The sequence below is a fragment of the Varanus komodoensis genome, unplaced genomic scaffold (genome assembly GCF_004798865.1).
Source record: "Varanus komodoensis strain SLA01 unplaced genomic scaffold, ASM479886v1 scaffold21, whole genome shotgun sequence".
Taxonomy (NCBI): domain Eukaryota; kingdom Metazoa; phylum Chordata; class Lepidosauria; order Squamata; family Varanidae; genus Varanus; species Varanus komodoensis.
Genome location: NW_025335589.1, coordinates 11,438,684 through 11,465,294, shown reverse-complemented (window position 1 = coordinate 11,465,294; position 26,611 = coordinate 11,438,684). Strand labels below are relative to the sequence as shown.

The 26,611-nt window shown below is 38.8% G+C and overlaps 2 protein-coding genes across 5 annotated transcripts; one reads left to right on the top strand and one right to left on the bottom strand.

The window, feature by feature from the left end:
* Window positions 1-52: 52 nt before the first annotated feature.
* On the top strand, window positions 53-8,307 carry PPID (peptidylprolyl isomerase D). Its single transcript, XM_044430752.1, has 10 exons — window positions 53-182; window positions 1,587-1,727; window positions 3,300-3,406; window positions 3,883-4,071; window positions 4,454-4,573; window positions 5,620-5,726; window positions 6,238-6,379; window positions 7,268-7,354; window positions 7,438-7,480; window positions 7,842-8,307. Exons 1-10 carry the CDS (start codon window positions 98-100, stop codon window positions 7,928-7,930), a joined length of 1,110 nt encoding a protein of 369 aa, XP_044286687.1. The 5' UTR covers window positions 53-97; the 3' UTR covers window positions 7,931-8,307.
* ETFDH (electron transfer flavoprotein dehydrogenase) lies at window positions 2,089-26,371 on the bottom strand. 4 transcript variants are annotated; one of them, XR_006414789.1, is made up of 15 exons: window positions 26,016-26,370; window positions 22,387-22,533; window positions 20,973-21,202; window positions 20,336-20,417; window positions 19,738-19,856; window positions 19,328-19,405; window positions 17,823-17,969; window positions 16,885-17,025; window positions 15,994-16,137; window positions 12,921-13,086; window positions 11,260-11,442; window positions 9,067-9,288; window positions 8,703-8,913; window positions 4,410-4,614; window positions 2,089-2,457 (listed from the first exon to the last, which is right to left on the bottom strand). XR_006414789.1 is itself a non-coding variant. In XM_044430750.1 (14 exons), exons 1-13 carry the CDS (start codon window positions 26,047-26,049, stop codon window positions 8,750-8,752), a joined length of 1,857 nt encoding a protein of 618 aa, XP_044286685.1. In that variant the 5' UTR covers window positions 26,050-26,370; the 3' UTR covers window positions 4,403-4,614; window positions 8,703-8,749. The 4 variants fall into 4 exon arrangements, 2 of the variants coding, with proteins under 2 accessions (XP_044286685.1, XP_044286684.1); XR_006414790.1 differs by lacking the exon at window positions 8,703-8,913 and having other exon boundaries at window positions 26,016-26,371; XM_044430750.1 differs by lacking the exon at window positions 2,089-2,457 and having other exon boundaries at window positions 4,403-4,614.
* Window positions 26,372-26,611: the final 240 nt, after the last annotated feature.

Here is a 26,611-nt window from a genome sequence, read left to right as displayed (position 1 = left end):
AAGGCGGAGCTAGCCGGACCGAGCCACGCAGCGGAAGGCCGGCTGCAGAGGCAGGAAAACCGCGTGGAGCGCGTACTGCGGCACCGCGGCCGGCAGCATGGCTCACGCATCTCCGCTCTCCAAGCCTTCCAACCCGCAGAACCCGCGCGTCTTTCTCGATGTGGACATCGGCGGCGAACGAGGTGCGGATGCGGGCGAGGCGGGAAGGTGGCGGGCGCCTGGCTGGGGACGCGGGGTGCTGAGCGCGGGGGGCACAGCGGGCGGCGCGGGCCCTCGCGGGGAGCCTCCTCCGGGCAGAGCGCAGGCGGCACGTTGCCCCCGCGCCGGCCAGCCCCGCGGGGGCCTGCTGGGGGCGGGCGGCGGGGCGGGCGCCAAGGTGGGAGGCTGGAAGGAGCGCGCCGCGTCCGTGGCCCAGACGGCGAGGGGAGCAGCGGCTGCCGCTTTGCGTTAGAGCCCCGCGAGCCCGGTCGCTTTCCCTGCAGCTGTTCCCTGCTGCGAGCGACGGGGCCAGAATGCTAAAAGGATAGCGGCGCTTTGCCCCTTTAGGCTGCAGCGGGTGACTGGAAAGCTTTCCCCAGCTTAAAAAAAGGGCTCACAAATCTTAGGATCGCCCCCAAATGGAGCTTCCGCCTGTGCAGCATGCAATGGTGAAGTACAGGAAAAAGGTTACCCTTTGAGGCTGTCGACTGGCTCCCAAGGAGCGAGCCCTGGAGCCGGCCTGGCACGAGAAGGTGCTAGAACGAGCGAGATGTTTCCTCCTACTTACGTTGCTGCTGCTTTTGAAATCCTCCTTGGCCTTGCTCGGTAGATCATTTTTATCCCAACGTGTGTGGCCAGATCGTGATTCTTAAGTGACTATCAGTTGACGATCATAAAAAATTAGTCCCTTAATCAGTCCCCGCGCTTGTAAATGCCAGATCATAGAATACTGCTAGGACACCTTAATGTAAACAGTGTGAATGCCAACATTGCCTGCCCTCTCTAAACTGCAGTTTGATTTTGATCTGCAACATCTATATGAGGTAAGAGATTTCTAGGTCTATTATGTAGTTAGAGGTTGGAAGTTCCTGAAGTACTATGCATAGAAGATGCAGAACTGAACTAAATCACTTCATGACTAGTTCTTAAAAATAATGGCTCTTGTTCACATCGGAATGAGACTTAGAAATGCTTAGGAATTTTCATGTAATCTTCCAATACTTGTTGAAGCTCTGCTCTAAACATGAGCATATAGAAAGGTTGGGATTGCTCTAATAGCACATGTGCTCACTAGGGAAATCGAGAATGTGTCCACGATAGGCCAAACGTGTTGGTACATCTTGTGGCATTTATTTGCCTGCCTTCTAAGACAAGTAAGTATAGATGCCTCATCAGGCTTAGATATCATTAGCTAGATTCAGACTGTAAAGTATTGTGCACTTTGACATAGTAGCTAGAGTTTTTGATTGGTGAGAAACCTGGGTCCAGACTCATAAAGTTCTCTGGGTTTTGTGAGAATTTAACAGATAATTTTTTGTATGGCTTCTATGAGAAATGATAGGTTATAAATACCAAACTAATGCAGCTATTAATCTCCTTAATTCCAGCTGGCCGAATTGTACTAGAATTGTTTGCAGATATTGTACCTAAAACTGCAGAAAACTTTCGCGCATTGTGTACTGGAGAAAAGGGTATTGGGCCCACAACTGGAAAGCCTCTTCATTATAAAGGATGTCCCTTCCATAGAAGTAAGTTTGTATTGTCTTTGTTTGCTTGAGCATGTAAAGGTAAAAGTATACATTACATTACAAGGTTGCTACTGTACTCCTCAGTTTAAAACAAACTTTTTGGGAGGACTATAATTTATAAATGCTTAAATAAAAATATGAAATGATACCAAGAATAGCAGACAATCTAAACAGCATCATCATTAAACATCTGTAAAGGAGGATTTTAAATCCTGGGTTGCATCCTATAGTGCTTAATCCCAGGCAAGTGCTTAGGATTGCAACTGGTTGTCTCAGAATCAATGTCAGTCATTTCAGTGGGGCTTCATCCCAGGTAAGGGTGTGTAGGAATGCATCTTTCAGCTTCCTTCATCTTAAGTGATTGTTGCCAGTATTCTGAGACTTTATTTAGTGTTTTTGCTTTCGATGCATGAACACAAAAGTGGTTTAGAGCACAATTCACTGGGGAGGCCTGTAAGTCTCTGAGCTTGGATCGCCATGGGAATGCTATACAGGGTGGGAGTAGCATTGGGGCAGTCCATCTCTCCACCTTCCACCGTGCAGGTCAGCTGGACAGTCTCCTTCTGTCCCCATGCCCCAGAATACCCTCTTTGTTTCCAGAATCACTTTTCTCAGATGAAGACCTCAGAGGTTCTCACTGTGCCAGCCGTGAGGAGTAGCGGGAGGGCAATATGAGCACAAATCTTCAGCTCCAAGGTCGGCGCTTTTTCCTGACCTTAGATCTGGAAAACTGAAAAAGGTTATTATCCTCTAAATGCTCTCTATGGGCCATAGAATTGCTGAGCTGCAACTTTAAAAAAGCAAGAGATCACTAAAAAACCTGTTCAAAACAGAAGATAAAAACAGTCTAAAAGATCAAATGGAAAATGAAGCTCATCAAGTGATTAAAAGCCCTGAAAAAAAGATTTTATAGAGTGTAGGCACTGATTCAGAAAAAAAAGGTTAGTGGAAAATATATTTTAAAGTGAAGTAAAATTTGAAAATGTTGAATTTAGACCTTTATTTTGATCCTTTAAAATCTGTGAGGACTTTTCTGTTGTAGAACTTAAGATAATTTTTTTTCTTTTGGCCAATTTGTTTTCTAAAAGTCTACTATAGAACCTTTATGTGAATGAAAATATGTAACTTTCTTTGTATAGCTTATCACTGAAATTTAGAAGAATATTGTTACCAGGTAATATTTCTTGCATTATTTTTACCGCTTGGTTGGCAAAACTATTTTATACTTGGAAAGGTTTTGTGGGCAAAACTAATTTTGAATTAATCTCTTTCTCCAGTCTTATATTGTATCCAAATGGGTTGAGAACACCTTCTTTCCCTCCCCATCTTAACACAAACACACTGGCAGTGTATTGGGCTAGCCTGGTGGAATTTGAGGTCTGTGCATACCACTTGTATTCTCATCTAGCTCCCCACATGGGTGGCTTTTGCATGCCTAAAGGGAGAAATGGGGCATTCTTCATCTCTGTGAAAAATTTATAATTCCCTTTATTACATGAAGTGGAGTTGGTTAATGCCCTGGAGTGTTTTCCAGTCTAATGCCATCTTTTACTGTGTTGGTTCTGTTTGCAGTTATCAAGAAATTTATGATCCAGGGTGGAGACTTCTCACATCAAAATGGAACAGGTGGAGAAAGTATATATGGGGAAAAATTTGAAGATGAAAACTTTCATTACAAGGTAATAGGTTAATAATCAAAATGTTCACTGTAATTACATATGATTAATTCCATCAACATAAATAAAAAGGGAAACTCTAGCAGAAGTATTATCATATCAAGTTGTTCCAGCTATTTTAACAAAGTGAAGGGAATGTTTTACTACTTACCATGAATTTAATTCTAGTTTGAGCTCTTATTTAATAGTGCTTAAATGCTGATACTCTTAAAAACATAACATTCTTTACATCTGAAATATCTCATGATTGCAGATTCAGTTGTATTATCAAGTTTGTTGCACCATGTTTTGTACCGCCTTCTTAGAAAATGCATGGGTGTGAGCCTGACTTCACAGTGTGAATACTGCAAGTGTGGCTTATAAGTTGTCTCACAAGCTATTCTACATGTGGATTTGCATTTTTTAGGAGGCTGTCTATGATTTACAGCCCTCAGAATGAGTTTTTCTAAAGAGAATAACATCAGTGTCTCCTTACATAGCACGATCAGCCAGGCTTGCTCAGCATGGCAAATGCGGGAAGTAATACCAACGGTTCCCAGTTCTTCATCACAACAGTGCCAACTCCTCACCTTGATGGGAAGCATGTGGTCTTTGGCCAGGTGATCAAAGGAATGGGTGTTGCAAAGCTACTAGAAAATGTTGAGGTGAACAGTGAAAAACCTGCTAAGGTAAGCTAGAACACATTGAAAGGAACATTTTTCAATACTATATATCCTTAAACCATACAAATAATGTTTCCTCTAGAAGTCTAAAGTAATAGTTGTACTGCAGAAATAAACCCTACTGATTTAGTTAGGTATAAAAGCGCGTGTGCAGACAAATTTGTGGTGATTTGGACTCATATACAGCTTCTTTGACCTTGTGATGGGTATGTATGATGTGTATCTTCTCCCAGTGATTTATATAGGAACTGGCATAATTCAACTGGCATGTCAAGCAAATTTTGTGACAATAAGTATAATACTACTAAGATGAAAATTTTTAAATAAATGGAAGGAATTTTTACCTGTTTTCTTAATAAATGCTGCATGCCATTTATTCTTTTTACAGTTGTGCGTCATCGCAGATTGTGGAGAGCTGCAAGGTGATGACTGGGGAATCTCTCCCATGGATGGTTCTGGGGATACTTACGCAGACTTTCCCGAAGATTGCAGTGTGGATTTGAAGGAAGTAAGTATCCCAGTTAGATATTTAGTATGTATTTCATATCCCTGTGAATTTGGAAATGTTATTGGTGATGTAGTAGGAGTATTAAGACAGAAGATGAGCGTATTGCTGTTGTAATATGGCACTAGGCTCAGTACAAAGTTCTTCATATAGTGCATAACTATAGAACAAGGTAACTTCAAGATTTGGTGGCAATCACTAGAATAGATAGGGTAAATCTGTCCACTGAGAATAAACATATCAATTGCTTTTGGGCAGTGGTAGATAGCAGAGACAGAAAAATAACTTATTTTTGAGCTCCATGACACCCTAACTGGTTATGTCTTAGGAAAGTATTAGATAAGATAAACCTATGATGTGATCTAGCAAGATGATGTACATACTTTTATTCTCACCTCTTCCCTTTCGTGGGTTGTGAATGTATGTTTTCAACCAGACTAGTTAGATGTTTCTTTTAACCTATTGTCACTGCCATATCCATGGATTCTAGAAGCTGTGCTCTATTTACATATCTTGAGTGTCAGAAAATTTTATTAACCAGCTTTTTAAGTACACCTTGCCCATGCAAGCTATATGCTATTAGAAAGCATGATAAAACATGCAATTTTAGACCTTGTTTTATTCAGAATTCGAATATGAGGGATTTACATGAGTGGAGGCCCATTGCTTGTAAAGCATGTATACCAAGGGGGCACTATGAATTCTTTGAATGACAAAGCAAAATAAAATGCTTAAGAACTACTTCTGATCAGGAAAGAATATTCCAGAACAAAAGCTGCTGGTCATCTCAGTTGGTTCAGAGTTCAAGTGCCTTAGAAGTTTTATAGCTGAGCTCTTCATAGACAATATATTACTTTTAAGAGTCCAACTTCAAAATATAGCAGACTAAATGTTAATTTGAGTTATGTGACAACACACGTAAAACTTGCTACAGCATCAGCTTCTACTGAGCATTGTGTGGGAAACTACTAGCAGGTTGGCTGATTTAAATGTTTCATAGAACCATTTTTGAGTACTAAGTGATATAATTTCCTCATTATTTTTGGTAGATTGACAAGATTCTGTCTATAGCTGAAGATGTAAAAAATATAGGCAATACTTTCTTCAAATCCCAGAACTGGGGAATGGCAGTCAAGAAATACAGCAAATCCTTAAGGTAACATTGCATACTGTTCTGAACATCTGGTTTAACTGTCTGTCTATATATGCTTATTTATTGAAGTGGTTGCCAGCAGACACATAAACAAGTAATTTCTAACATAAGTGTTTCTAATTTTATTTTGTGTCATGGGAAGACCTACCTTAGAGGAAAAACAAGGCTAAAGAGAAAGGGTTGGATCCAAATTAGGATAAAATCCTGTGCATATTTAGACAGATAAAGGCCCCACAGCTGACATTCCCTAGCTAACAATGCTGACTGGGAAATGCTGGGAGTTGTAGGATTTTGTTCTATCTAAACACACATAGGATTGTACCTTTAGTTACATTTTTGGTGCTACTGAAATTAATAGTATTTAATTAGCATTATTAATGGTATTAGTAAGCATTTAACTCATGTTGTTTCACATCTAGAAATAATAATGCTACCTTGCTTTTGTTGGCCAGCTTTTGATTTAGTGTTAGGACACATGCTACTATAATACATTCATCCATCTTACTTTGTACAGGTACATTGAAGCTTCTAAAGCTGTTGCAGAAGAGGTGGATTCAGCAAAGTTGAATGCTGCAGCATTGACATGCCATCTTAACATTGCTGCATGCAAACTGAAACTATCAGAGTGGCAAGATGCAATTGAAAACTGTAATAAGGTAAATGATTCCCCCAATAAAAGCTGTTATGAATTGAAATAGACTATTTTAAGAAGCCTATCATTCTCATGCTCATTAAGAAAGATGTAGTTAAGTAGAACCTCTTGCTTTCCAGGACTCTTACCTGGTAATCTTAAATTCATGGAGGGTTTATTCATAGAGGCTTTGAGTGTTAAAGTGATCATGTAGGTTTCTTATTTTAAAATGTTTGTCCTTCTTAGCCCAGTATTGATACCACACAATAAGACCATCACTAGCCCATTTTACTTCTGACAAATGAATTGCTGGCATGTTTTGTGCATGCTCTCATATTGATAGGGCCTCTCTGTGTGTAAGCATATTTGGGTGCATGTTCCTTGATCATTGAACACTGGCAAGTTAATGCTTCACACATATGAGCTAATACATATGAAGAACATTCAAACATGATAGTGCAGGCATCACTTTACTCATAGCATTTATTTACATAAATCAGACCTTATCAGAAATTGATTATCTGTCAAGGTGTCAGTAAGATGCAAAGTCCTTTTATTGGCACATTTTGAATTCTTTAGTGATCATAGTAGAGCAACTAGTTCCTCTTAAGTGCTATAACATCCACAGGCAACTGTACTATGAAGTAACATGTTTTCTAACAGGTAAGAATGCAAGAAGATTGTGCTGCTAGGAGCAAGCCCATAAGACTTGCTTTCTGATAGGTTGCATAGAAATCTACAGCCATTGATTTAGATTAGGTGAATAGGGAAAACTATCCAAATTTCAAATAAAAGTAAGAGGGGTTACATGAGTTGTCCTCTCCCATGGCATATCTCAGGAAATTAGTTCTTAGAGAAATCCTGCTGCTCAAACTACAGTATCTGGTTTTACTCCACTGCTCTCATTTTACAGGCCCTGGCGATAGAGTCCACAAATACAAAAGCACTTTACAGAAGGGCTCAAGCGTGGGAGGCAACAAAAGATTACGATCAGGCATTGGTAAATACAAGTATTTCTTTTGACTTAAACTTTGCAAGAAGCATTCGTTTACATCTTGCTCAAGTCTTTATTTTTCTTCAAAGGCTGATCTTCAGAAGGCTCAAGGGATAGCACCTCAAGATAAAGGTAACCTGGCAATTTGTCTTTCTCTCATACACAGCTTTGCTCCACTTAAAACTAAAACATACACATTCTAATTAAGCCAGGATAAATATCCAAATGTAGATTATTTTTTAACATAGCATATATATTTTAGGGGGTTGGAGGAAACAGAAGAAGTTCACTATCTTGGAATGCATGCACATGATAAATTATGTAAAGTTAAATACATTGCTTAGTATTCTGTAGCTTTTTGACCAACTTATTCCTAAATCAACTATCTCAGAAAACTAGTTTATTTATTGTTAGTTGGATGGTATCTAAGTCGGTTAACACAAATTGTGGTGTCTAACAAAAACTTAACACAAGTTTTTGTTTACTTCCTTAGCTATCCAAATGGAAGTCCAGAAAGTTAAGCAGAAGATAAAGCAAGAGAAGGAAAAGGAGAAGGCAGCTTATGCAAAAATGTTTGCTTAAGTAAATATTGTTTTCCTTCAGTTTGTGCACTGATACAAAGGCAGGATTAGTACTAGTAGCTGTGGCAGCATGCTATTGACTGTCATCTATACTGATGCTGTTTTTACGTGTTTACAGTTTTGATTTTTCTTCAGGTTCTAGATAATTTCAAATATATGTCATCATCAAATTCAGTAGTAAGACACATAACAAAAACCTAAAAAGTGTAATAAAAACTTCAGAATGCTCCACTGCAAAAAATGTGGACAAGGTCAGAACTGTACTGAATGATCAAGTTCGGCAGGCTACTTCTACCCCCATAGTCCCTACCTGTAATTTTCATTACTGCAAATTCAAATCCTGATGAGGTGGTATTGAATAAACTGAATTTCTAAGCATCCTGTATGAAAAGTATTTTTATTGTTTAACAAAATGAAGTTACATTAGATTGTCTCTGGCAACTAGCACTACTCTGTTTTCATTCTTGTAGAACACAGAAGTCAGTGATGAAATTTGGTTATAAGCTTTTAATGCACAACTTTTACAGAATTTAGAGATTGATGTTCATATCTTTTACTTTTGTTTGCATCCATTATTGGCATCAAAGTCCAGCATATATAGGTAAATCAGACCAGACCAGTCCCACCGTATATTCTCTAGTACAATGGAGAAGTATACTCTAGTAAGGCTGACATACCTTAATACCTTTTATTGACTGTTAAATGCACTACCAAGGTTAGCTGTCAGTTGAATGCTAACTTCTTAAGGCACCATTCAGATACCAATAACTTACAGCTGTATAATCCTGTCGACAAGAAGGTTTTTCAGCTGCGATCAAGATTACATTCCATTATAAGCTGGCCCACCTCCACCTTCAGGTACAACCCAGTTAATATTTTGGCTGGGATCTTTAATATCACATGTTTTGCAATGGACACAGTTCTGAGCATTTATTTGTAACCGCAGTCCATCTCCAGTTTCCACAGGAACATATTCATACACTCCTGCCAAATGGAAAATTAATGTTAGTACAGTCCATTGTGAAAATAGAGAACTCAAGTTAGAAAAAGGAATGTGAGGGGCAAAAGAAGAGCTGGAAATGGAGCAGTACACCAGCAACTATAATTCCATACTCCCCACAAAATTGTGCTACGTACCTGCAGGACAGAATCGTTGCTCAGGTCCATCATATATAGCTAGGTTGTGGTTGACAGGTACACTGTCATCCTTTAGAGTCAAATGAGCTGGCTGGTCATGTTCGTGATTTGTACCACTTAGAGCCACTGATGAAAGCAAGTCAAAACTGATTTTTCCATCAGGTTTTGGGTATTCAATAGGGGTGCACTCTTTAGCTGGCTTTAGCTGCTTTGCATCTGTCCCTAAAAGGATAATGTTATAGAGAAAATTGCTCACTACAAACCAAAAAGTAATTAATAGATAAAGATATAGATGAATTCCATCAAGTATTACTCTGAAATACCATCTAAGTAACCTCCTCCTCAAACAAAACAACCTATGTCCCTATGTGAGGTGTTACAACAATGAAGGATGCAATTATTTATGTATCCCGAATTTAATATTCTCGGTAAACCCATTTCCACTGCTCCCTCCCCCCATCTACAAGATTGAAAGGACAAAGCAAAGAGATAACTTGCTCTCAAGGACAGGAGACCATTTTGTTGTGCACAAGCAACGTGGCATTAAAAAAGAAAAATCCCACCTTTGAAATTATGAAAAACGTCTCATTTTGTTCAGTGGCACAACAAATTCACAAGCAGGCTATTTGTCTCATTGCCTAAATGTGGCTCATTTTCCCATGATGGGATGTTAACTGGCTATGACTACCTAGGAAAGATCTTAGGGTTATTGAGTAAGCTCACTAAAAATGACAATTTTGTATTTCAGTAATGGAGACTAAAGATTAGTTTAATGGGACTGAAATTGCTAAAGTGATCAAAATGCTGAAACATTTCTATAAGGAAACCTAAAGCAACTGGGCCTTTCTGTTTAGATAAAATTTGATGTTTATAAAACAACACATGACATGGAGACAGTAGCTAGAAAATCTTTCCACCTTTATGATCATTCAAAGATAACAGTTGGCGCATAATGGCCAGTTCCTTGATTAAACAAGCCAGGAACTGGAAACATGCTTTCTCCCTTGCTCTTTGCCCACTTGCCATTTCTGATTACAAAAACAACCCAGCAACAAATCATGGGTTAAAAATCTGGGCTGTTACTAAGCAACCCATCCTGATCAGGGCACATGTCATGGCTGTAACCATGCTGCCTTCCTGGGTGTCCAGAAGTGGAAGTAGACAGCAGGCTGGAGACACTGTGATTACTCCTATGGAGCCACACTGAGTTGTCTAACCTGGGTTATATTCAAACCTGTTGGGTCTCCTGAACACACCCAGGAACTACTACTTAGTTTCTACACAAGTAATTTAGACTGAAATCTTGCATATGCATTTGAAATTAAGTACTTTTGAAATCAATGGGAAGAAGGCTCCTGAGTCCCTTGGACTGCAAAGAGATCAAACCAGTCAATCTTAAAGGAAAGAAAAGGACTGCTCTTTAGAAGGTCAGATACTGAAGAGGAAACTCAAATACTTTGGCCACTTCATGAAAAGGAACTCACTGGAGAAGCCCCTGATGCTGGGAATGATTGATGGGAGAAAGGAGAAGGGGACGGCAGAGGCTGAGGTGTCTAGATGGGGCCACTGAGGCGGTGGGTGTGGGCTTGGGTGGACTCTGAGGGATGGTGGAGGAAAGCCTGTGGGAATGTTTATGGGGTTGTGATGGGCTGGGCACAGCTTTGCAACAAAACAAAACAGACATATTTTGTTATATATATGATCAAACTTTAACAGAATTTGGCATTGTAAAACATGGTGATGGCCGCTAACTTAGCAGGCTTTTTTAAACAGTGCTGGATTATAAGGATATTGGTAAGTTCCAGCAATTTTTAAAATTTCACTGTAATGATTTTAACTTAAAAAATGAAGGCAGTTGACAAATATTTTGTTTATCTGCAGTGCAGAACTTCAACCCTGCAAGACAAATCTGGCCCTTTGGTATATGCCAGATGCCAATGTCCCCATTCCCTTCCCCTGCACTACCAATTTTGGTGCTTTCCTGTTTTTTTCTGTCATTCTTTCACCCCCCATTCTTTCACTCAGTTTTCCCCACATTATAGAAGGATGAAATGGTTCTCCCTAAAGGATCAGGCCTTTAATGTGGCTCCACAAAGTTGCTCCAAAATGGAATCCAGCCTTCGTGTGGAAAGAGGTTCAACACCCCTAGTATACACTGCACTTTTACTAGATAATGCTCTTTCAGAAACTTACCAGGGTGTTTTAAGGTCCAAGGCTCCATTCCTCTTAATATCCAATAAAATATACCGGTGTAAATCATTCCTCCATACACACCCAAGGCTCCATGGCAGGAAGGGCGGATATTCCTGACTGCATAGAGTTCTTTCCATACCCATGATTTTTTCAAGTTGTCTTCATATTCAGATACATTTAGCCCTTAAGAATATAAAGCTGTTTATTAAATGTTTGTTGAAGAAAGTTAGCATCCCATAGCCTTTCTGTCTCACAGAATCATAGAATAGTAGAATTCGACTAACAAGACTAAACCCCTGCTCAATTCAGGATTCCAAGTTGAAGCATTCCTGACAGGTGGCTGTTCAATTGTCTCTCAAAAGGTTTCCAATGTGGGAGAGCCCAAACCTCCGTAGAAATTTGGTTCTATTGCTGTACTGCTCTAACAGGAAGCTTTTCTTGATATTAAGCTGAAATATGGCTTCCTGTAAGTTGAACCTGTTATTCTGTGTCCTGCACTCTGGTACGGTTGAAAAGAAATCCTGGCTCTCATCTGTGTGGCAACCTTTTAAGTATTTGAAATTATCATATTTCCCCTTTCAGATGACTACTGTTAGACTTTCCACATCACAACAAACTCAAGCGTTGCTACTTCACAAACTGAACATTTAGGCATGTTAAGGTGAGAAATTTTAAAAGGCATTTTATTGATTGATTGATTGATTGCTTTTATATCCTGCCCTTCACAGTATCTCAGGGTGATAAAACAATAAGTAAGATCCAGCATCCAGATAATAATACATAAAATCAGTCTTAAAACACTACTAATATTTAAAATAATGGGAAAGTAAAAAGGTTTTGGCCTGGTGCTGAAATGAAAAAAGCAGCAGCACCAGGCACACCTCTCTGGGGATCTCAGCTTCCAAAGTTGGGGTACCATTGCAGAGAAGGCCCTTCTCTGGGTAGCCATTCTTCTGATCTCCTTCAAAGAGGGCTCCCAAAGAAGGACCTTCAACTCTAGATCTTGGAGGCCGGGCAGGTATATATGGAAGGAGGCGCTCCTTCAAATATCCTGGTCCTAAGTTATATAAACGTTATCAACAAGAAGCATCAAATTAATGATCCCTGTAATTGTGGAGTTAGTTCTTGATCAAACCAGGAGTTGATTCCAAGTGAAATTCCCCTCCTTCCTTCACCGCCAAACCATGGAGGTTTGTGCTGTTTGTGGGCTAGATGGCAGAAATGCCAGGTGTTACTTAATTGGTTCTCTCATTTGACTCATTTGACTTGACATTGGACCACAGTGCTGATAAAGTCATATCTTTCTCCCTCTGATCGTCCTTGTTCCACAATCTATCTCCCACAAACCAGAGGCAGTTTGGTTTTCATCATCCACTTGGCTTATCTCAGCTTGTTAACCTTTGCATTTTAGCTTATTGTTCCAAACCTGCCTCTTATTCAATTTCAAATTCAGAGTCTGAAATCTCTGCCTTGGCATGCTGTATTTTGGGAAAAAGTGGGCCCAGTTCCTATAGTACAAAACTGAAACCTGGTGAAGAAGTTTGTGGGACAATATACTAACGATACTTTTCTAGTCACTAGGATTTTAAAAAGACACTGATGTCAGGATTGTATTAAGTCAGTAAATGGCAGTCATAGACTTACATATCAGGTGAACTTACCTGTTTTTGATTGGAGATTTTCTTTAGTGAGTTGGTTGAAGATGGCTTCTGAAGCCATCATGCCACTCTTCATTGCAGTGTGGGTACCTTTAATCTTAGGAACATTCATAAAGCCTGGACTACATCCAACGAGGAGTCCACCAGGGAAGGTGAGTTTTGGTATGGACTGAAAGATAAACACATTAAGACTCCTGCAAGCACCCATTGTCAAATAAAAATGACAGGTTAGGGATCTTCATGGACTCTGTGCTTTGATTCTTCGAAGCTTCCAAGATATAAATCAGGCTATCCCAAACTAGGAGAGTCATCCATTGCTACCTTTCTAGCATTACTTCAACATCTACAGCCATATCCACTCATATCTTAATTTCCAGTCTGATGCAATTTGACACCCAAAAAGTCATTCATTTGCAACTCCACTGGGGTTACAGAGCACTCGATAAGAAAACCGTGAGCATGGTTAGGGTTCCCTAAGAATAACCCAAACATTCAAGATTATGTGTACAATGACTGTATTTGCCCCACAGTCGGTAACAGCATTCTTCAGTCTGGTACTATCCAGGTATTTTGGACCACAACCCCCAGCATTTCTAATCATTGGCTATACTGGCAGATAGAAACTGAAGACCAAAATACTAGAGAAGACCAGGTTGGCAAATGCTACTCTACAGTTTAAAGAAAACTTGCTTTAAACTATTTGAAGTGTGAATAAGAGTAAGACTGTGGTGCAGCAAAGAGATTACAGGTCCAGAAACATCACTGCTTGATGTATGTACACACACACAAGAGAACTGACACCACTGCCCCATTAGGAAAATGTGCTCTTATATATATGCCTGGTTAACTAGTAAAGACAAGACATATTTTAGTGCTAAATGCATGAGTAGGAAAGAGCCTAAGCAAAGCTCAAATTATATTAGCATATCGTATTACTTTCAAAGAATCAGATGGCTGTCACCTACTATCCACACACTGCAGTTTTTAAAAAGTTCTAGTAAAACAAGCTATTTAGAAATGAACTTGTTTAGAAACAGATAAGAATTTGTTTTAAATTATGATCTTTGATTTATACAGACCAATATTATTTTAAATCTGAACTAGTGAAATCTTCCTGGCCTATTTGAGGGAGAGAAGGGATTGGGAAAGGCTTTGCTCAGCCATGTTCATACAGTGCTAAACTATGATTGGTGTTATCTGCAAAGCAGTCCATGTGACATATTCTAGAATTACCAGTTTCCTAAATATGACATAAATGATAAGGGAATCTGGGTATTATGGAGGGTTAAAAGGTCATCTATAAATGCCAGCTTTTCAAGGAAGCTACTATATTTGTTAGCTTTACATTAACAAAATGCATGAATTCATGATATCCAGGCAATATTTCTAATCCATTTCACACCCCTCCTCAATTCATACAACCAAATAATACACCAGAATAGTGAAAAATATCTAGTATTTTAACTATTTCTAGTGTGCATGTCACACTATATCTAATAATCCAGAACATCTGTCTTCTCTGGATCTATCTCTGACCAATTCAGCAGAATTTTGACGCTAAGGAATATAGATTTAAAAAACTTTATCCCTGGAATCTTGCAGCATTTACAAATTAATGTTTAACTAGTAGACTTAAGTTCAGAGAACAGTGAACATAACTGTAAAATACGACCTACAATGCATGTAAAAGAGAAGAGCCACAAAACTAGCATTACGTGTCTACAGCAGAAATGTATAGCAGACAGCAGACCCCTGCCCCCAATAATATACAGTTAATCTCTTTTGAAAAGAGCTTTTGACAAGGCACAGTCATAGGTACCCTAAGTTCTTTTGAATGGAAATAGCCGGGGTAGGGAATATTTTTGGGTCCGTTTGGGTTCACATTCGGCCATTCGAGAAACTGTGCTGGGCGCCATCATAAAATGACTGCTAAGGGAAGTAACCTGCCCCAGGGGCTGAACATGGGGCATAGGTGCCAGCATAGTAAACTATGGAAGCCGCCCCGAGGCTTATGTGAATAGGGTGGCATATAAGTTCTCCAAATAAATAAATAAATATAAATAAATAAATAAATAAATAGTAAACAACTCATTTGAACCAACATACTGAAGCATTCCTTTGACCCCATAGCCTTCAGCACCAACAATACTATTTTATTGCAATTCCAACTGCCAATAAGATACTTTTTTAAAGTGGAAGAGGTAGGGCATCACTGGGGACATCAAGAAAGGTTTCTGGGAGCACACTGGTGCCCACAGGCACCACACTGCCTATCCCTGCAAATATGAATTGATGAACTACAGGAGCCCCATATTTTGAAAGCTATGATAGAAAAAACAAGGTAGGAGATGTACTCAGAAACAAACCACTGGTACAATTTTCTGTGAGTGTATCTCACGGGGCTTAAAACAAATGTAGAAACTCATCCTGTTAACTGCCGCTGGAAGTACTTGTTCATTTAATCCATAAATACAGCATTTACAAGCAAGCTCTATTTTTTCTTTGTCAAAATATGCAGTTATGCTGCAAGATATAACTCTTAACACACATCCTGCAAATCTTACCTAGAGATGGGCTTGTAGTGTGACTTTTCCCAGGACTGTTTGTAATCTATCGTATTTTAAATTTCAAAGGACAACTTGAGACATCTGTAACAGTTCAATCACCAAACCTTTTTGTCTTTACTAAGGCTGTAATGTTTAATAGATTAGATCCATTGGTTAGACTAAATTAATTTAAAATATGTCTCACATTAATCAGACAGCAGATTTTAAAAACGGTTAATACAAAATATAGAAAGTTCAGAGGGCAAGCTCCTTCTAAGAAGAGACATTCCCTTTCATGTGATTGCAAAATGGGAATCCCTTTGTAGGATGATAACTACTGTGACAAGTCTGCATCATGTAGAAAGAAGGAAAGTGTTCTTCATTAGAACTATTTTCTTTCACATGCATATATAGTCAGCTAAAATTATAATCAATGAACTGAAATTTCCTGATTGGGTGTTAGCTCTAGTTCCTACCTAGCAGCAAAGTCCAAGTCTACCTTTAGTAACCTTATGTTACTAAACTGTTACCTGGAAACCACCTTCATTAAGTGCTCGGGCACCATAAGCAATCCTCTTTCCGCCTTCTAAAGTAGGCTGCACACTGGGATGGTGCTTCCACCTCTGAAATTCCTTAAACGGGCTCAAAAATGGGTTTTGATAATCCAAACCAACCTAAAAAAACAGAAAGGTTAAAGCAGCAGGACTCACTACTGAATATACATGCTTCATTTATTTAAAACCTCGGTGGCTATGCAGTTGGTATGGGGGGAAGGCACTCTCGCAAGTATCCTGGTTCAAAGTTATTTTGCATTTTATATACTAGTACCAAACTCTTAAAACCTTATTTATATCGAGTGAATATAGTGAACTTGAAACATTTTGATAAACTCTAACATACTGCATCCCTAATTCTCTTGCCACCCATGTTCTTATGCATTTCTCTTACACACATGTACTCCTCCCTACTACATGTTTTGTTGTGTTTTTTGCAGTGCAACTTTGCACAAACAATATAAAGATAATACACAAGAGTCTACTAACTAATCCAAATTGTAAAGAAAATCTACGCTTCAATATAAGGCTTAGGTGCCACCACACAAATTGTTTTGCCTAAAAAGGTATAATGAGATTGTTATGTATGAAACGATTCCCAGTTCAAGCAATGCAGAAGGGCTGCCCCTGGGGCAATGGTGAATCAGGGGGAACTTAAATATTCCATGAAGGAAAGCACCCATTAGATGCAAAGCGCCTCACATAAGGATCTGGAACATACAAGTTGTTTTATATTTCTGAGCAATTTGTTTCAGGAACATTTGGTTCTGCCTTATAGGACAAGATGCAATTATATGTAAAGTCTTGCTTCAGTTTTATAATAAACAGTCAAAAAATGAAATTTCACTGCAGATAGAAAATACCTACCACAAACCCAAGAGCTACTAGTGGTTCACCCTCATTGAGATGATAAAGAAATGATCCTCCATATGTGTGTCTGTCCAAAGGCCAGCCAACAGTGTGCTCCACTCTTCCTGGCTTCCATTTATTTTCATTGATAAGCCACAGCTAGAAGAAAGACAATACAGTCAATGCAATTCACCAGTCCTTATTAGACTTTAAACCAATTTAAATTCTATTTGCAGGCTTTCTAATTATTGCTTCTCATCTAATACTATACAACTTTTCTAGAGTGGATCAAAATGGGTAACACCACTGATACAAGTAGGAGGAAGCCATTTATATAGCAATATGATTTCATTACCATGGTTTTAGCCATCATTCCACTATGGAAGTCACACATGCCACTACAGTAAAACAACAGCCACACTATAGAGGTGAGTCCTACAGTCAGTATTCTAATATTTGAAAAATCTTTCCAGTTTGACTGTGCCTTGATTTTCCCTTTATTTCGGGACACAGTCAATTAGTCTTAAGGCTAAAAAGAAACATTTATATACTACGCTCAGACATTGTTTACAATGTAAAAAATAAGATTTTTAAACAAAGCCTGCATAAATAAAGAATGCTGTGACTGCAACAGAAATATAGTAAATTCAACCAAAGCATGCATGCAGCTATGTTGAAAAGAACTGGTAACAGAACTCGTTTAGATCTAGCGATAATAAATGATTGGTATTATGCAGTAAGCAACAGTACTGCATTGTCAAAGCAAAAAGTTAGGTTGGTTAGGCATCTTTGTATTCTAAAGGCTAGTAGCATATTTTCATATAATTTGTGCAGAAAAAGTTTAAAATCATATCTAGGCACATCAAACACAACATGAAAACAATAAGCATAGTAGTCAGCACACTTATATCACAGAACAACCTTTCAATTGTAATCAATGAATATTTCAGGAATACCTCCTTAAGTCCAATCCCATATGTCTGGGGTTGACAGTTCTCCCTTAGATTGTATTTGTTGTACAATTGCTTTGCAAGATGTCCATGACAACCTTCTGCAAACACTGTGACTTTGGCATGTAACTCCAAGCCTCGCTCAAATGTAGCCTGCAACAGAAGAGCATTTACTAACATCATGGTGATCATTATGATTTTAAAATACTGTGTTATGGTTTGCCAAACAAACATGATGTGAACATCAGATTGGCTAAAACAACATAATCTGAAAGGAAAGATAGCAGACTAGTATTCTTTTGTACTTGTGTTGAGGCCAATACAATCTGTATACATCAAATACATTTGTTATGTGCTCACTAGTCTGCAAATACTAAATAGAAATGTTTATAGAAAAACAGGCACTTGGCTACATGTGGTAGACAATACAATTAGCCTCTGGCAGCTCCCGCTTCACACAATATGGGACTGAAGTACAAATGGTATTATAAGAGCACAATCCTATGCACATAGAAATAAATTAGTCTTACAATTCTCAGCATTCCCCAGCCATCCTGTAGGAGGTGTAGAACTTTTTTCATCTAAATATGAATAAGATTGCTCCTTAAGTGCACGAAGCACACATGAGACATAAAATTTAATTTACCCCAGAAGTCACATTGAAAATGAGCTTTCTAAAACTATTCTCTTGCATGTTCATATGCTGTCCTACTCAGAAAGACTTGAAAAGAACAAAATGAATTGTTTTTATCTTCTAAAATTGTGTAGTGTTGGAAGGTATTTTCAATCCTCAAACACCCGTAAGTTGTTTTTTCTTCCATGTTTTTACATCTAACTCTTTCAGAGATAACTGTGGTAGAATGCTGAGTCTCCAATCCTTCACATTTTTGTTTAAACAAAGTCCTGGTTCACATGACAAAACAGTCCATAATGGGTTAATTTACTTGCAGGGGCTATTCTGCTGCATCTATATTTTTGCATGGTGCCCTTGGTTGCCTAGCTTGTCATGGTTTGTCTCTTGTGGGAACCCAGGTGGCAGAAGTTGTTTCAGGGTTAAACAACCCACAAATAACCCAAGTCTTGTTTCACGGTTAGTTGAGGTTTGGGTAACTCTCAAACATCTCTTGCTGCCTGGGCTCATATGACAAAACAACCAACAGCATGTCAGGCACACTGCAAAAATAGTGCCTACAGGAGTCCACAACAATGCAGCCGCCTACACAAGTGAATTAGTCCATGATGAGTTGTTATGCCATGTGAACCAGCTCGTCATTTTCCAGCATACAGCTTTGTGATAACAGTACAAAAATGTCTGTGCTAATGTTTAACCTGTATCTTTGGTCCACTTATTTTAAGTGTATTACTTTGTGTTTAGTTAAATGCCCGCCTTAAGCTGCAAGATGAAAGCAACACTCTCTCCTTAGTACTTAGGAGCATTTTAATAATATCCATTTTATGAGGCTCTATCTGGTTGGAAACTATGATATGTTAAGCAATAAGCAAGCATTTACCTTAGGTGCCCCATCCTTTTGGATACCAACATCATTTGTGGCAATCCCTTTCACACTGCCATCTTCATGGAAAAGAACCTACAGGAACATCAAATATAGTTCTATAATTTCAATATATTTATTCAAATGAATGCTAGCAGAGTTGTTGGACTACTGTTGTACATTTTTAGGACCCTGACAATAACACTTTTTCTAGTTGCGTATATGCATAGAACATCCTGGAAGTTGTTGGATGACAGTTAAGGATACAATTAAATGCAAGAAGGTATGTGCATCCTGCTTGTGGACTTTCCAGAGGCATCTGGTTGTCTACTGTGAGAAACAGGATGTTGGTCTAAAAAGATCTTTGGTCAAGTTCAGCAAATTTTATACTTGCACACAAACATAAGTAGCAATAGTTCTGCCATTACCTCAGCAGCTGCATAGCCAGGATAGACTTCAACACCAAGTGCTTCAGCTTGTTCACCCAGCCAACTGACAAAATATCCTAAACGAACTATGTAATTCCCATGATTAGTCATTGGAAGACCTAGTTAAAAAATGCATCACAGTTGATTTCATTAATCAATGAACGCCAAGCTTGATTCAAAGTTTGCATTTTATCATCACCTGAAACTGCACAGTGAGCTAAGCATTTATGACTTTAATTATATGGCTTTAACTATGAGAAATTTTACAAGTACACAAAATCCATTATTAGTGCCTGCTCTGTGTTACTACTTATCTATGCTATGCAAATAGATGACAATCTTTTAAAAGTTTTATCCAGTTCACAGAGACATTTCTTTCTGGTCACCAAAGGGGAAATTCTTACTTGCCACACTCCCACAGTAATTAATTTGCAAGCTTATCCTCATCACAGCTTATAAGCTACAATGAAGTGATGAAACATAGACTCTCTAGTGAAGCAAGAATTTGCTTGAGTGAAAGAACAGTTCATATAACCATTTTATACCCTGATTTAAAACTACAGATGCACATTAGGAGTTTTTCTTCACAAAACTGTACCTGGAAGAATGGGAACTGGGATTCTGTGCTTCTTTGTTAATATTCCAAATTTGTCTTCTGTTACTGAAGTATGTAATGGAGCCTTAGAAAAAGAAATAAAGGAATATAAACACATTTTCAATTCTTTTCTCGATGCTGTGACCCATAATTATAGAGTTACTCTAAACTACAGAAAACATTTATTATTATCAAAAGATTAATTACAGAATCCAAACAAGAAAATTCAACTCCCCACATTCAAAAAATTAAAAGGCGATAGCAACTCTAAGTGCCATGGCTAGCAAGTGATCCCTTTCTTCTTATTTATGAACCAGATTTGGAGATTGTGACATTTGTCTTAATAAACATGAACAAGAAGACAGTGATGTCCCAGAAAAGCAATTGTACTTCATTGCTGATCTTCCCCACTAAAAAATTAGCTATAAGATTAAATATATAAGGGGATGCTTTTGTCCACATCTGATATATGTCTACAATTATTGCTTCCAGGTACTTTCTATTGTATAATGATCTGATGAAACATATTGTAAGAACAGTAACTAACTTGAAAATCTTTAACATGTTTTGTTACCAATGTTAAGTTAAAGATCACTAAAGTAGAATTAGGTACGGATAAAAGACATATAAGCTTTCTTACCCCTCGCTCTTTCCAGTCTGGGAAAAGTTCCTCCAAGGCACGTGGCTCAAGGCAAGCCCCAGAAAGTGTATGTGCACCAATCTGAGCAGCTTTCTCCACCAGGCACACACGAATTTCTTTGCCATGTTCACTAGCTAACTGCTTGAGTCGAATAGCAGCAGCAAGTCCTGCAGGGCCTGCTCCAACTATCACAACATCAGCTTCCTCTGCAAATCTTTCCATGTTTACCCCTTTAATAGAACCATTAAGAAAATTAGATCTGGGTTGGACCAATGCTATCAAACCAACTATCCTTTCCTTCTAAGAGTCTAATCTGGCAGCTTCAGGTGACAAACTAATGTGCTGAACCAAGAGAAGACATTTAGATGAGAAGATGAACTATTTAAATAGCAAGTTTCTTAGCAAATGACTAAATTACTATTTATTTGGGTGAATTATGGTATACTTAGCATAACAATGGTGCTAAATAAAATTAATATTCCATCCAGAACCTTGGACAGAAAGAAGAAAGCTCAACTGTCGAGGTAGCATCCCAATCCTGTGTTATTATTCAATGTAAAAATATACCCAGTATCTGTATAGAAGATCACAAGAAGGGTTTAGCATTATTTTCACACAGCATCCAACCAGCTGCGTTGGAAGTCCGCAGGCAGAAAATTAGTGCACTAGCACTTGTGTTCACCTGCAATTGGTATATAAAGGAGGCGATATACAGTTGCCATAACTAGTAAACACTGAAAGTGTTGGTGATGCATAGCCATAATTACCAATAGCCTCCTTCAGTTTGTCTAAAATTCATATTGCAGAATACTATTACACAGACTGCTGTAGGAAGCTAGTTAAAGTAATGAGTTTAAGGTATGAATGTTCATAAATAAGGTGTCTCTGGTACTGAATCAAATCAATCAGCTTTTTTTCACAAGCATATCTTTCTTTCATAATCACAATGGTATATGAACTACAATTTCTGGATTCTTTGTACGCTATCAAAAGCAAAACAAACAAGCTATTTGCTTAAGTTCTATTTAAAAAATGAAACACATTACCCCATTAAAACCTCAGTATGTAAAAAAACCAAACACAATTAAAATAATAAGCTAATGAAAAGGAAGCTATGAAAATAGATATAGATTTACACAGTTCTGCTCCTCAAATATAACTAAACCACTTACATCTATGTCAGTTATACTGCAATGCTGTACCTATACACTGTGAAATAAAACACAGTGAGTGCAATGGAGCTTAGTCCCAAGTAAGTGGCCATAACACTGCAGTCTTAGTATCCTAAAAGAAAATAAAACTCTGTCTTTCCTTTCTGTTCATCTGTAGGTAATTCTTAGCTACCTGCCTGTTGTGACCATTTACAAGCTTGGCTGTTCCATATCTATGTATTCTTTAAACATTAATGAAGTACCTTCCCATCGTTTGTCTTTGTCCCGGGGGTGAATGGTATAGTGGGTGGTGATACGAGGCACAGTCGAAGAAGACGACCATCTTGTAGCAGACAATGGCAAAAGGCACTCTTTTCTCACTGACTTCAATGCAGAAAGATAACGATGTGCTGTTGCAAAAAAACAAAACAAAATTTCTTTGTGAGCAGTCAATTTTATTTTACATCCGTAGTTTTGACAAAGGTACAAACATTCCACTAATGTATTAGACAGCATACTGTAATATATTCCATAGCTAGTCTACAATTAACAGAGGCAGCCTTCCAGAGATGTTAGGCCTGTCAATGACAGTACATGATTTGAACAATCCATGGGCTTCCAGGGGTGAATAGGAAAGAGTGCCAGCCACTTCCACTTTTAATCAACAACCTAAGACTGGCTCTTTCTTAGGTTCTTGAATGTGCCGTGCAAATCCAGAACAATAAATTGTTCTGGGGCTAAACAACTCAGCAGTTAACTCAACAGCAAGATGAACTAAGGAGATAATTTCCTGATCAATAAAAACGGAAGAGAAATAATACATTAAAAAACTACAAATTTTGCAAGCAAGTAACAGTGGTGTAACATATGTTTATTAAAATAATATATTAAATTTATTCCTCCTGTCCTCTGCAGTGGACAGTGGAGATATTCTTACTGAATATGGAAGTTAATTGGAGTGTTGCTTGCTGCTTCAGTTCTGAATTTCAGACCCTACTGACCTGAGTAGAGGATTGTTTCACAGCATCCACTCTAAGTAATAACACATACACATTTCCTGAGAGGTATTATTTTGGATATTGGATTTTTCTGGATCCATGCTGAAACAGACACTTTAAATCATTGAAATTCTAAGGAATGAGACTGTCAAATTTGTAACAGGGTTGTGGTATTTTTTTCTATTCTTATAACCTTTATATATTCCTGAGAGGTTGGTTCAAAAGTTGATTTTTAGTGGAAACTTTTCTTATGCAATTTTAGCTAAGTTGTATGAGTTATTTTTAAAAATGGTTCATAAATTTTATTACTACAATACTAGTGTGAAAAATATTTTTTCTGATCTTATAACCCAATGATAAACTATGGGTAAACTGCTGGGTTGTTTAACTCCTGCAATTCAGAATACATGATTGAAAACTTATAAACTGATTATGAGTTGATTAACAATTAAAGTAGCAGAAACACAAAAGGTAGTCCATATGCACTTTCTTGCTCATGTGCAACAACTCATGAGACTGCTATTATGTGCAAATTAGGTCATAATATGTATACTGATGTTGGTTCTGTGCCAGCTCCAGGTTCTTTCCCTCTCCTTTGCTGTCGCCGGATACATAGTTTTGGATTTTAAAAAAATTCATAACATTCAGAGATCAACCACTCATCAGCACAGTTCTCACTGATAACTTGTTGCTTCCCACACCTTCCAACATATGTTGCATTTTATTTTCTTGATTGTCTTTGTTTCATTCTGTTTTATTGCAGTTTTTATCTGTATACTCTGTTGAACACACAATGGGCGGAAAAGCAACATATAATCACAAAATAATACATAACAAAAACCAAAGCTGATATGGTTCACATCCAACAGAATCAAATTGATTTAATATGCATGAATTTACTTAGTAGCACCTACTGCCCATAATATTGCAGAACACACACACAACATAGCAACTTGATCATGCAGAACTCATCTGGCTTTGCCTCCTTCAATTTTGTCAATGGACTTTGAGGATAAAACTCTAAACAAGTGAAATACTTGCAAGTTAGCATCTTTGAAACTTTAGCAACTGCTTGCATGTATTCTGTTCCTGTTTTTTTCTTAACATCATTCCCTATTTAGAGATGCCTAAATTTACAACATAAGTTGGTCACATGACCAGTGAAAAGCTAGGTCATGTGACCAACCTGTGAGAAATTGGAAGGTAGGTTGTTTCTGTTTCTAAATGAGGACTGTGTGCATATGTATCCTTGACTACTAGGAGACTGAAAAGCAATGGGTCCCAATTCCTGCCATTGCTATCAGATGATACCATAACACAATGAAAAGAACAGGCCGTTACACACAGAACAACATTTTTTATTATACTGAATATACGACAATTTTAGAGTACAGTCAGGCAATAGGTGCTCAACTACTTGATTGTTCACATGTCATTCTACTATTCTTCGTGTGTTTTACTTCATATTGCATTTGCAGGTAACATACATGAAAATAAATTCCTTGAAGCTCACTTAACTAGCACGTAAAAGGAAGTCTAATGCTTCACTTTTACCAAATGCCCTGCCTTGCTTATGTTTGCCAGCTGCAGAAAATCATCATTTAGTATGTTATTATACAATGCGAAAGTCCATGTGTCCAGTCAACAAAGGTGCAAAAAGAATTGGTCCTGGCACCTGGTTTTCTCTAAATGCTAGCAATCAAATTTTTGTTTCTCCCATAAGTAGTACTGCATGTGCCCTAACCCTAAGCCTCTTCCGATCCCCTAACCAACAGCTACTTGCGGAGGAGGGACTCTTAAGTCAGAAGCTATCACTTTCAGGTAGACTTTTTCACTTCTCAGTCAAACATTCCCTGGAAGAAAAAAAAAAGGGCAAGTGGAGTGGAGAAGATGACCAAACGACCAGGAAGAACACTGGCACTTAATCTCCCTGTCATTCTCCTTCCAAGCTGGTTCCTAAGTTCTGTAAAATTTTCACTTTATTATCATATCAAGAGCTATGCTACAATCATTGCAGAAACCTGTGTGCAACCCTTAAGAGTGATCTCTGTCCAAACAAATCTGTTTCGTAAGATATAACATGTCACTCACCTTTGACCTAGTTTTACTTCTGGCCAGCAGGGCTGAAGAGAAAAGCGCAGGAAAGAGGGGACCTGTGACATAGGGCAGCTTTAGAGAAATACTGGTTCAGAGCAGCAGGCAGCCCACCCTAATCCCCACCCCACTAAAGTGAGGAAGCAAGATTTCCACTGGTTTGTTGTCGTCCTTATTCCCATGACCTTCGTTTGCAGGCATTATGGTCACAACCTCGCCTCTTCTTGGACTTGCCCGTTGCACTTCAGAGCCAAACCCTAGCATCATTCCTGACCTATAGCACGGAGTTTGGGTTGGGCATATAATTTTTTACACTCCCTCTACTCCCCTATCCTCCATAGACACCAGGCACAACAACTGTTCTAGGTAACGACCTCTTCGGAGAGTGAGTGGCGATCAAGCTGAGGTGACAACACTCTCTCTCTCCTTTCTATCTCTCTCACACACACACCAGTCTCTCGGTGGAAAGAGGGAGTTTCTTCACTTCCCATCTCAGCAGTAGGATTCAAGGAAGAACTTGCTGCAAGGGAGTTTTTCCCATTTCTTTCTCCTCCTCTTATATCAAACTTCCGTGAGAATATTTATCACTGACATGCGCGAGGGTTTCATACTGAACACCTGTTCATTTGTCTAAACAAAAAGAAAAGCATTTACTCCAAGATCTTTATCTAAATCGCTTTAAAAGAAAGAAACTTAAAAGAAATGCATCGGTGGGTGGGGCAAGAAGACACGTCTCTTCTCCTTCTCTGGGAGCTCACCCGACAAACCTGTCCTGAAAGCGGACTTTAAATGCACTTTACCTTGACGGGAAGCCTTGCAGGCAGGCAAGAGCATGGTGCTCGGCTGAAAGAAGCGGAGGAGTCCCCTGACAGCTGCGGGGAATGGACGCCCTGCCTCTTGGGGGTTTCCCACAGATTCCTTTCTATTTTTCCCTCGGGTGCTTGAAGGGGCTGTCTTGGCCTCTCACGCGTATTCGCGGCCCCTCCAGTTCTTCACAGCAAGGGATCCATGTTTCTCCCGCAGACCGCGAACTAAGGTAATCACTCACACCTACAAGCTCAGGTCCAAGCCGCGGTGGTTGCCGTACATTTTGGAAGTGGGAGGGCCTCTCAAAGTCAAACCTCCATTTAAAAGGGAAACTACAATTCCCAGCAGAACCCGCAGGAATAGCCTTCGTGACACCTCATTGCGTTCGGTGGGGGGGAGGAGCTGCGAAAGGCTCGCTGGGAAGAGTTAATAGTGATAGAAATATAAAGAGTCACAGCTCATGGAAGCCCGTATTTTAAGTCTAAAATCCCAGCCAATAGAAAATAATGGACATCGACCACTTTCTACTTTGCTGTGTGTTTGAGACACTCTAACCGCTTCCAAACTCCATCTTGTATATGAAATCGAA

What these genes read in the sequence shown, in the direction of transcription:
- PPID (XM_044430752.1), top strand. Translation starts at nt 98, where the DNA reads ATGGCTCACGCATCTCCGCTCTCCAAGCCTTCCAACCCGCAGAACCCG. An exon ending in GGACATCGGCGGCGAACGAG is followed by an intron (nt 183 to 1,586) that starts GTGCGGATGCGG and finishes CCTTAATTCCAG; the next exon opens with CTGGCCGAATTGTACTAGAA. An exon ending in CAATTGAAAACTGTAATAAG is followed by an intron (nt 6,380 to 7,267) that starts GTAAATGATTCC and finishes CTCATTTTACAG; the next exon opens with GCCCTGGCGATAGAGTCCAC.
- ETFDH (XM_044430750.1), bottom strand. Translation starts at nt 26,049, where the DNA reads ATGCTCTTGCCTGCCTGCAAGGCTTCCCGTCAAG. An exon ending in CTGCAAGGCTTCCCGTCAAG is followed by an intron (nt 22,534 to 26,015) that starts GTAAAGTGCATT and finishes TTTTTGCAACAG; the next exon opens with CACATCGTTATCTTTCTGCA. An exon ending in TTGGACCTTAAAACACCCTG is followed by an intron (nt 9,289 to 11,259) that starts GTAAGTTTCTGA and finishes TTATCCTTTTAG; the next exon opens with GGACAGATGCAAAGCAGCTA.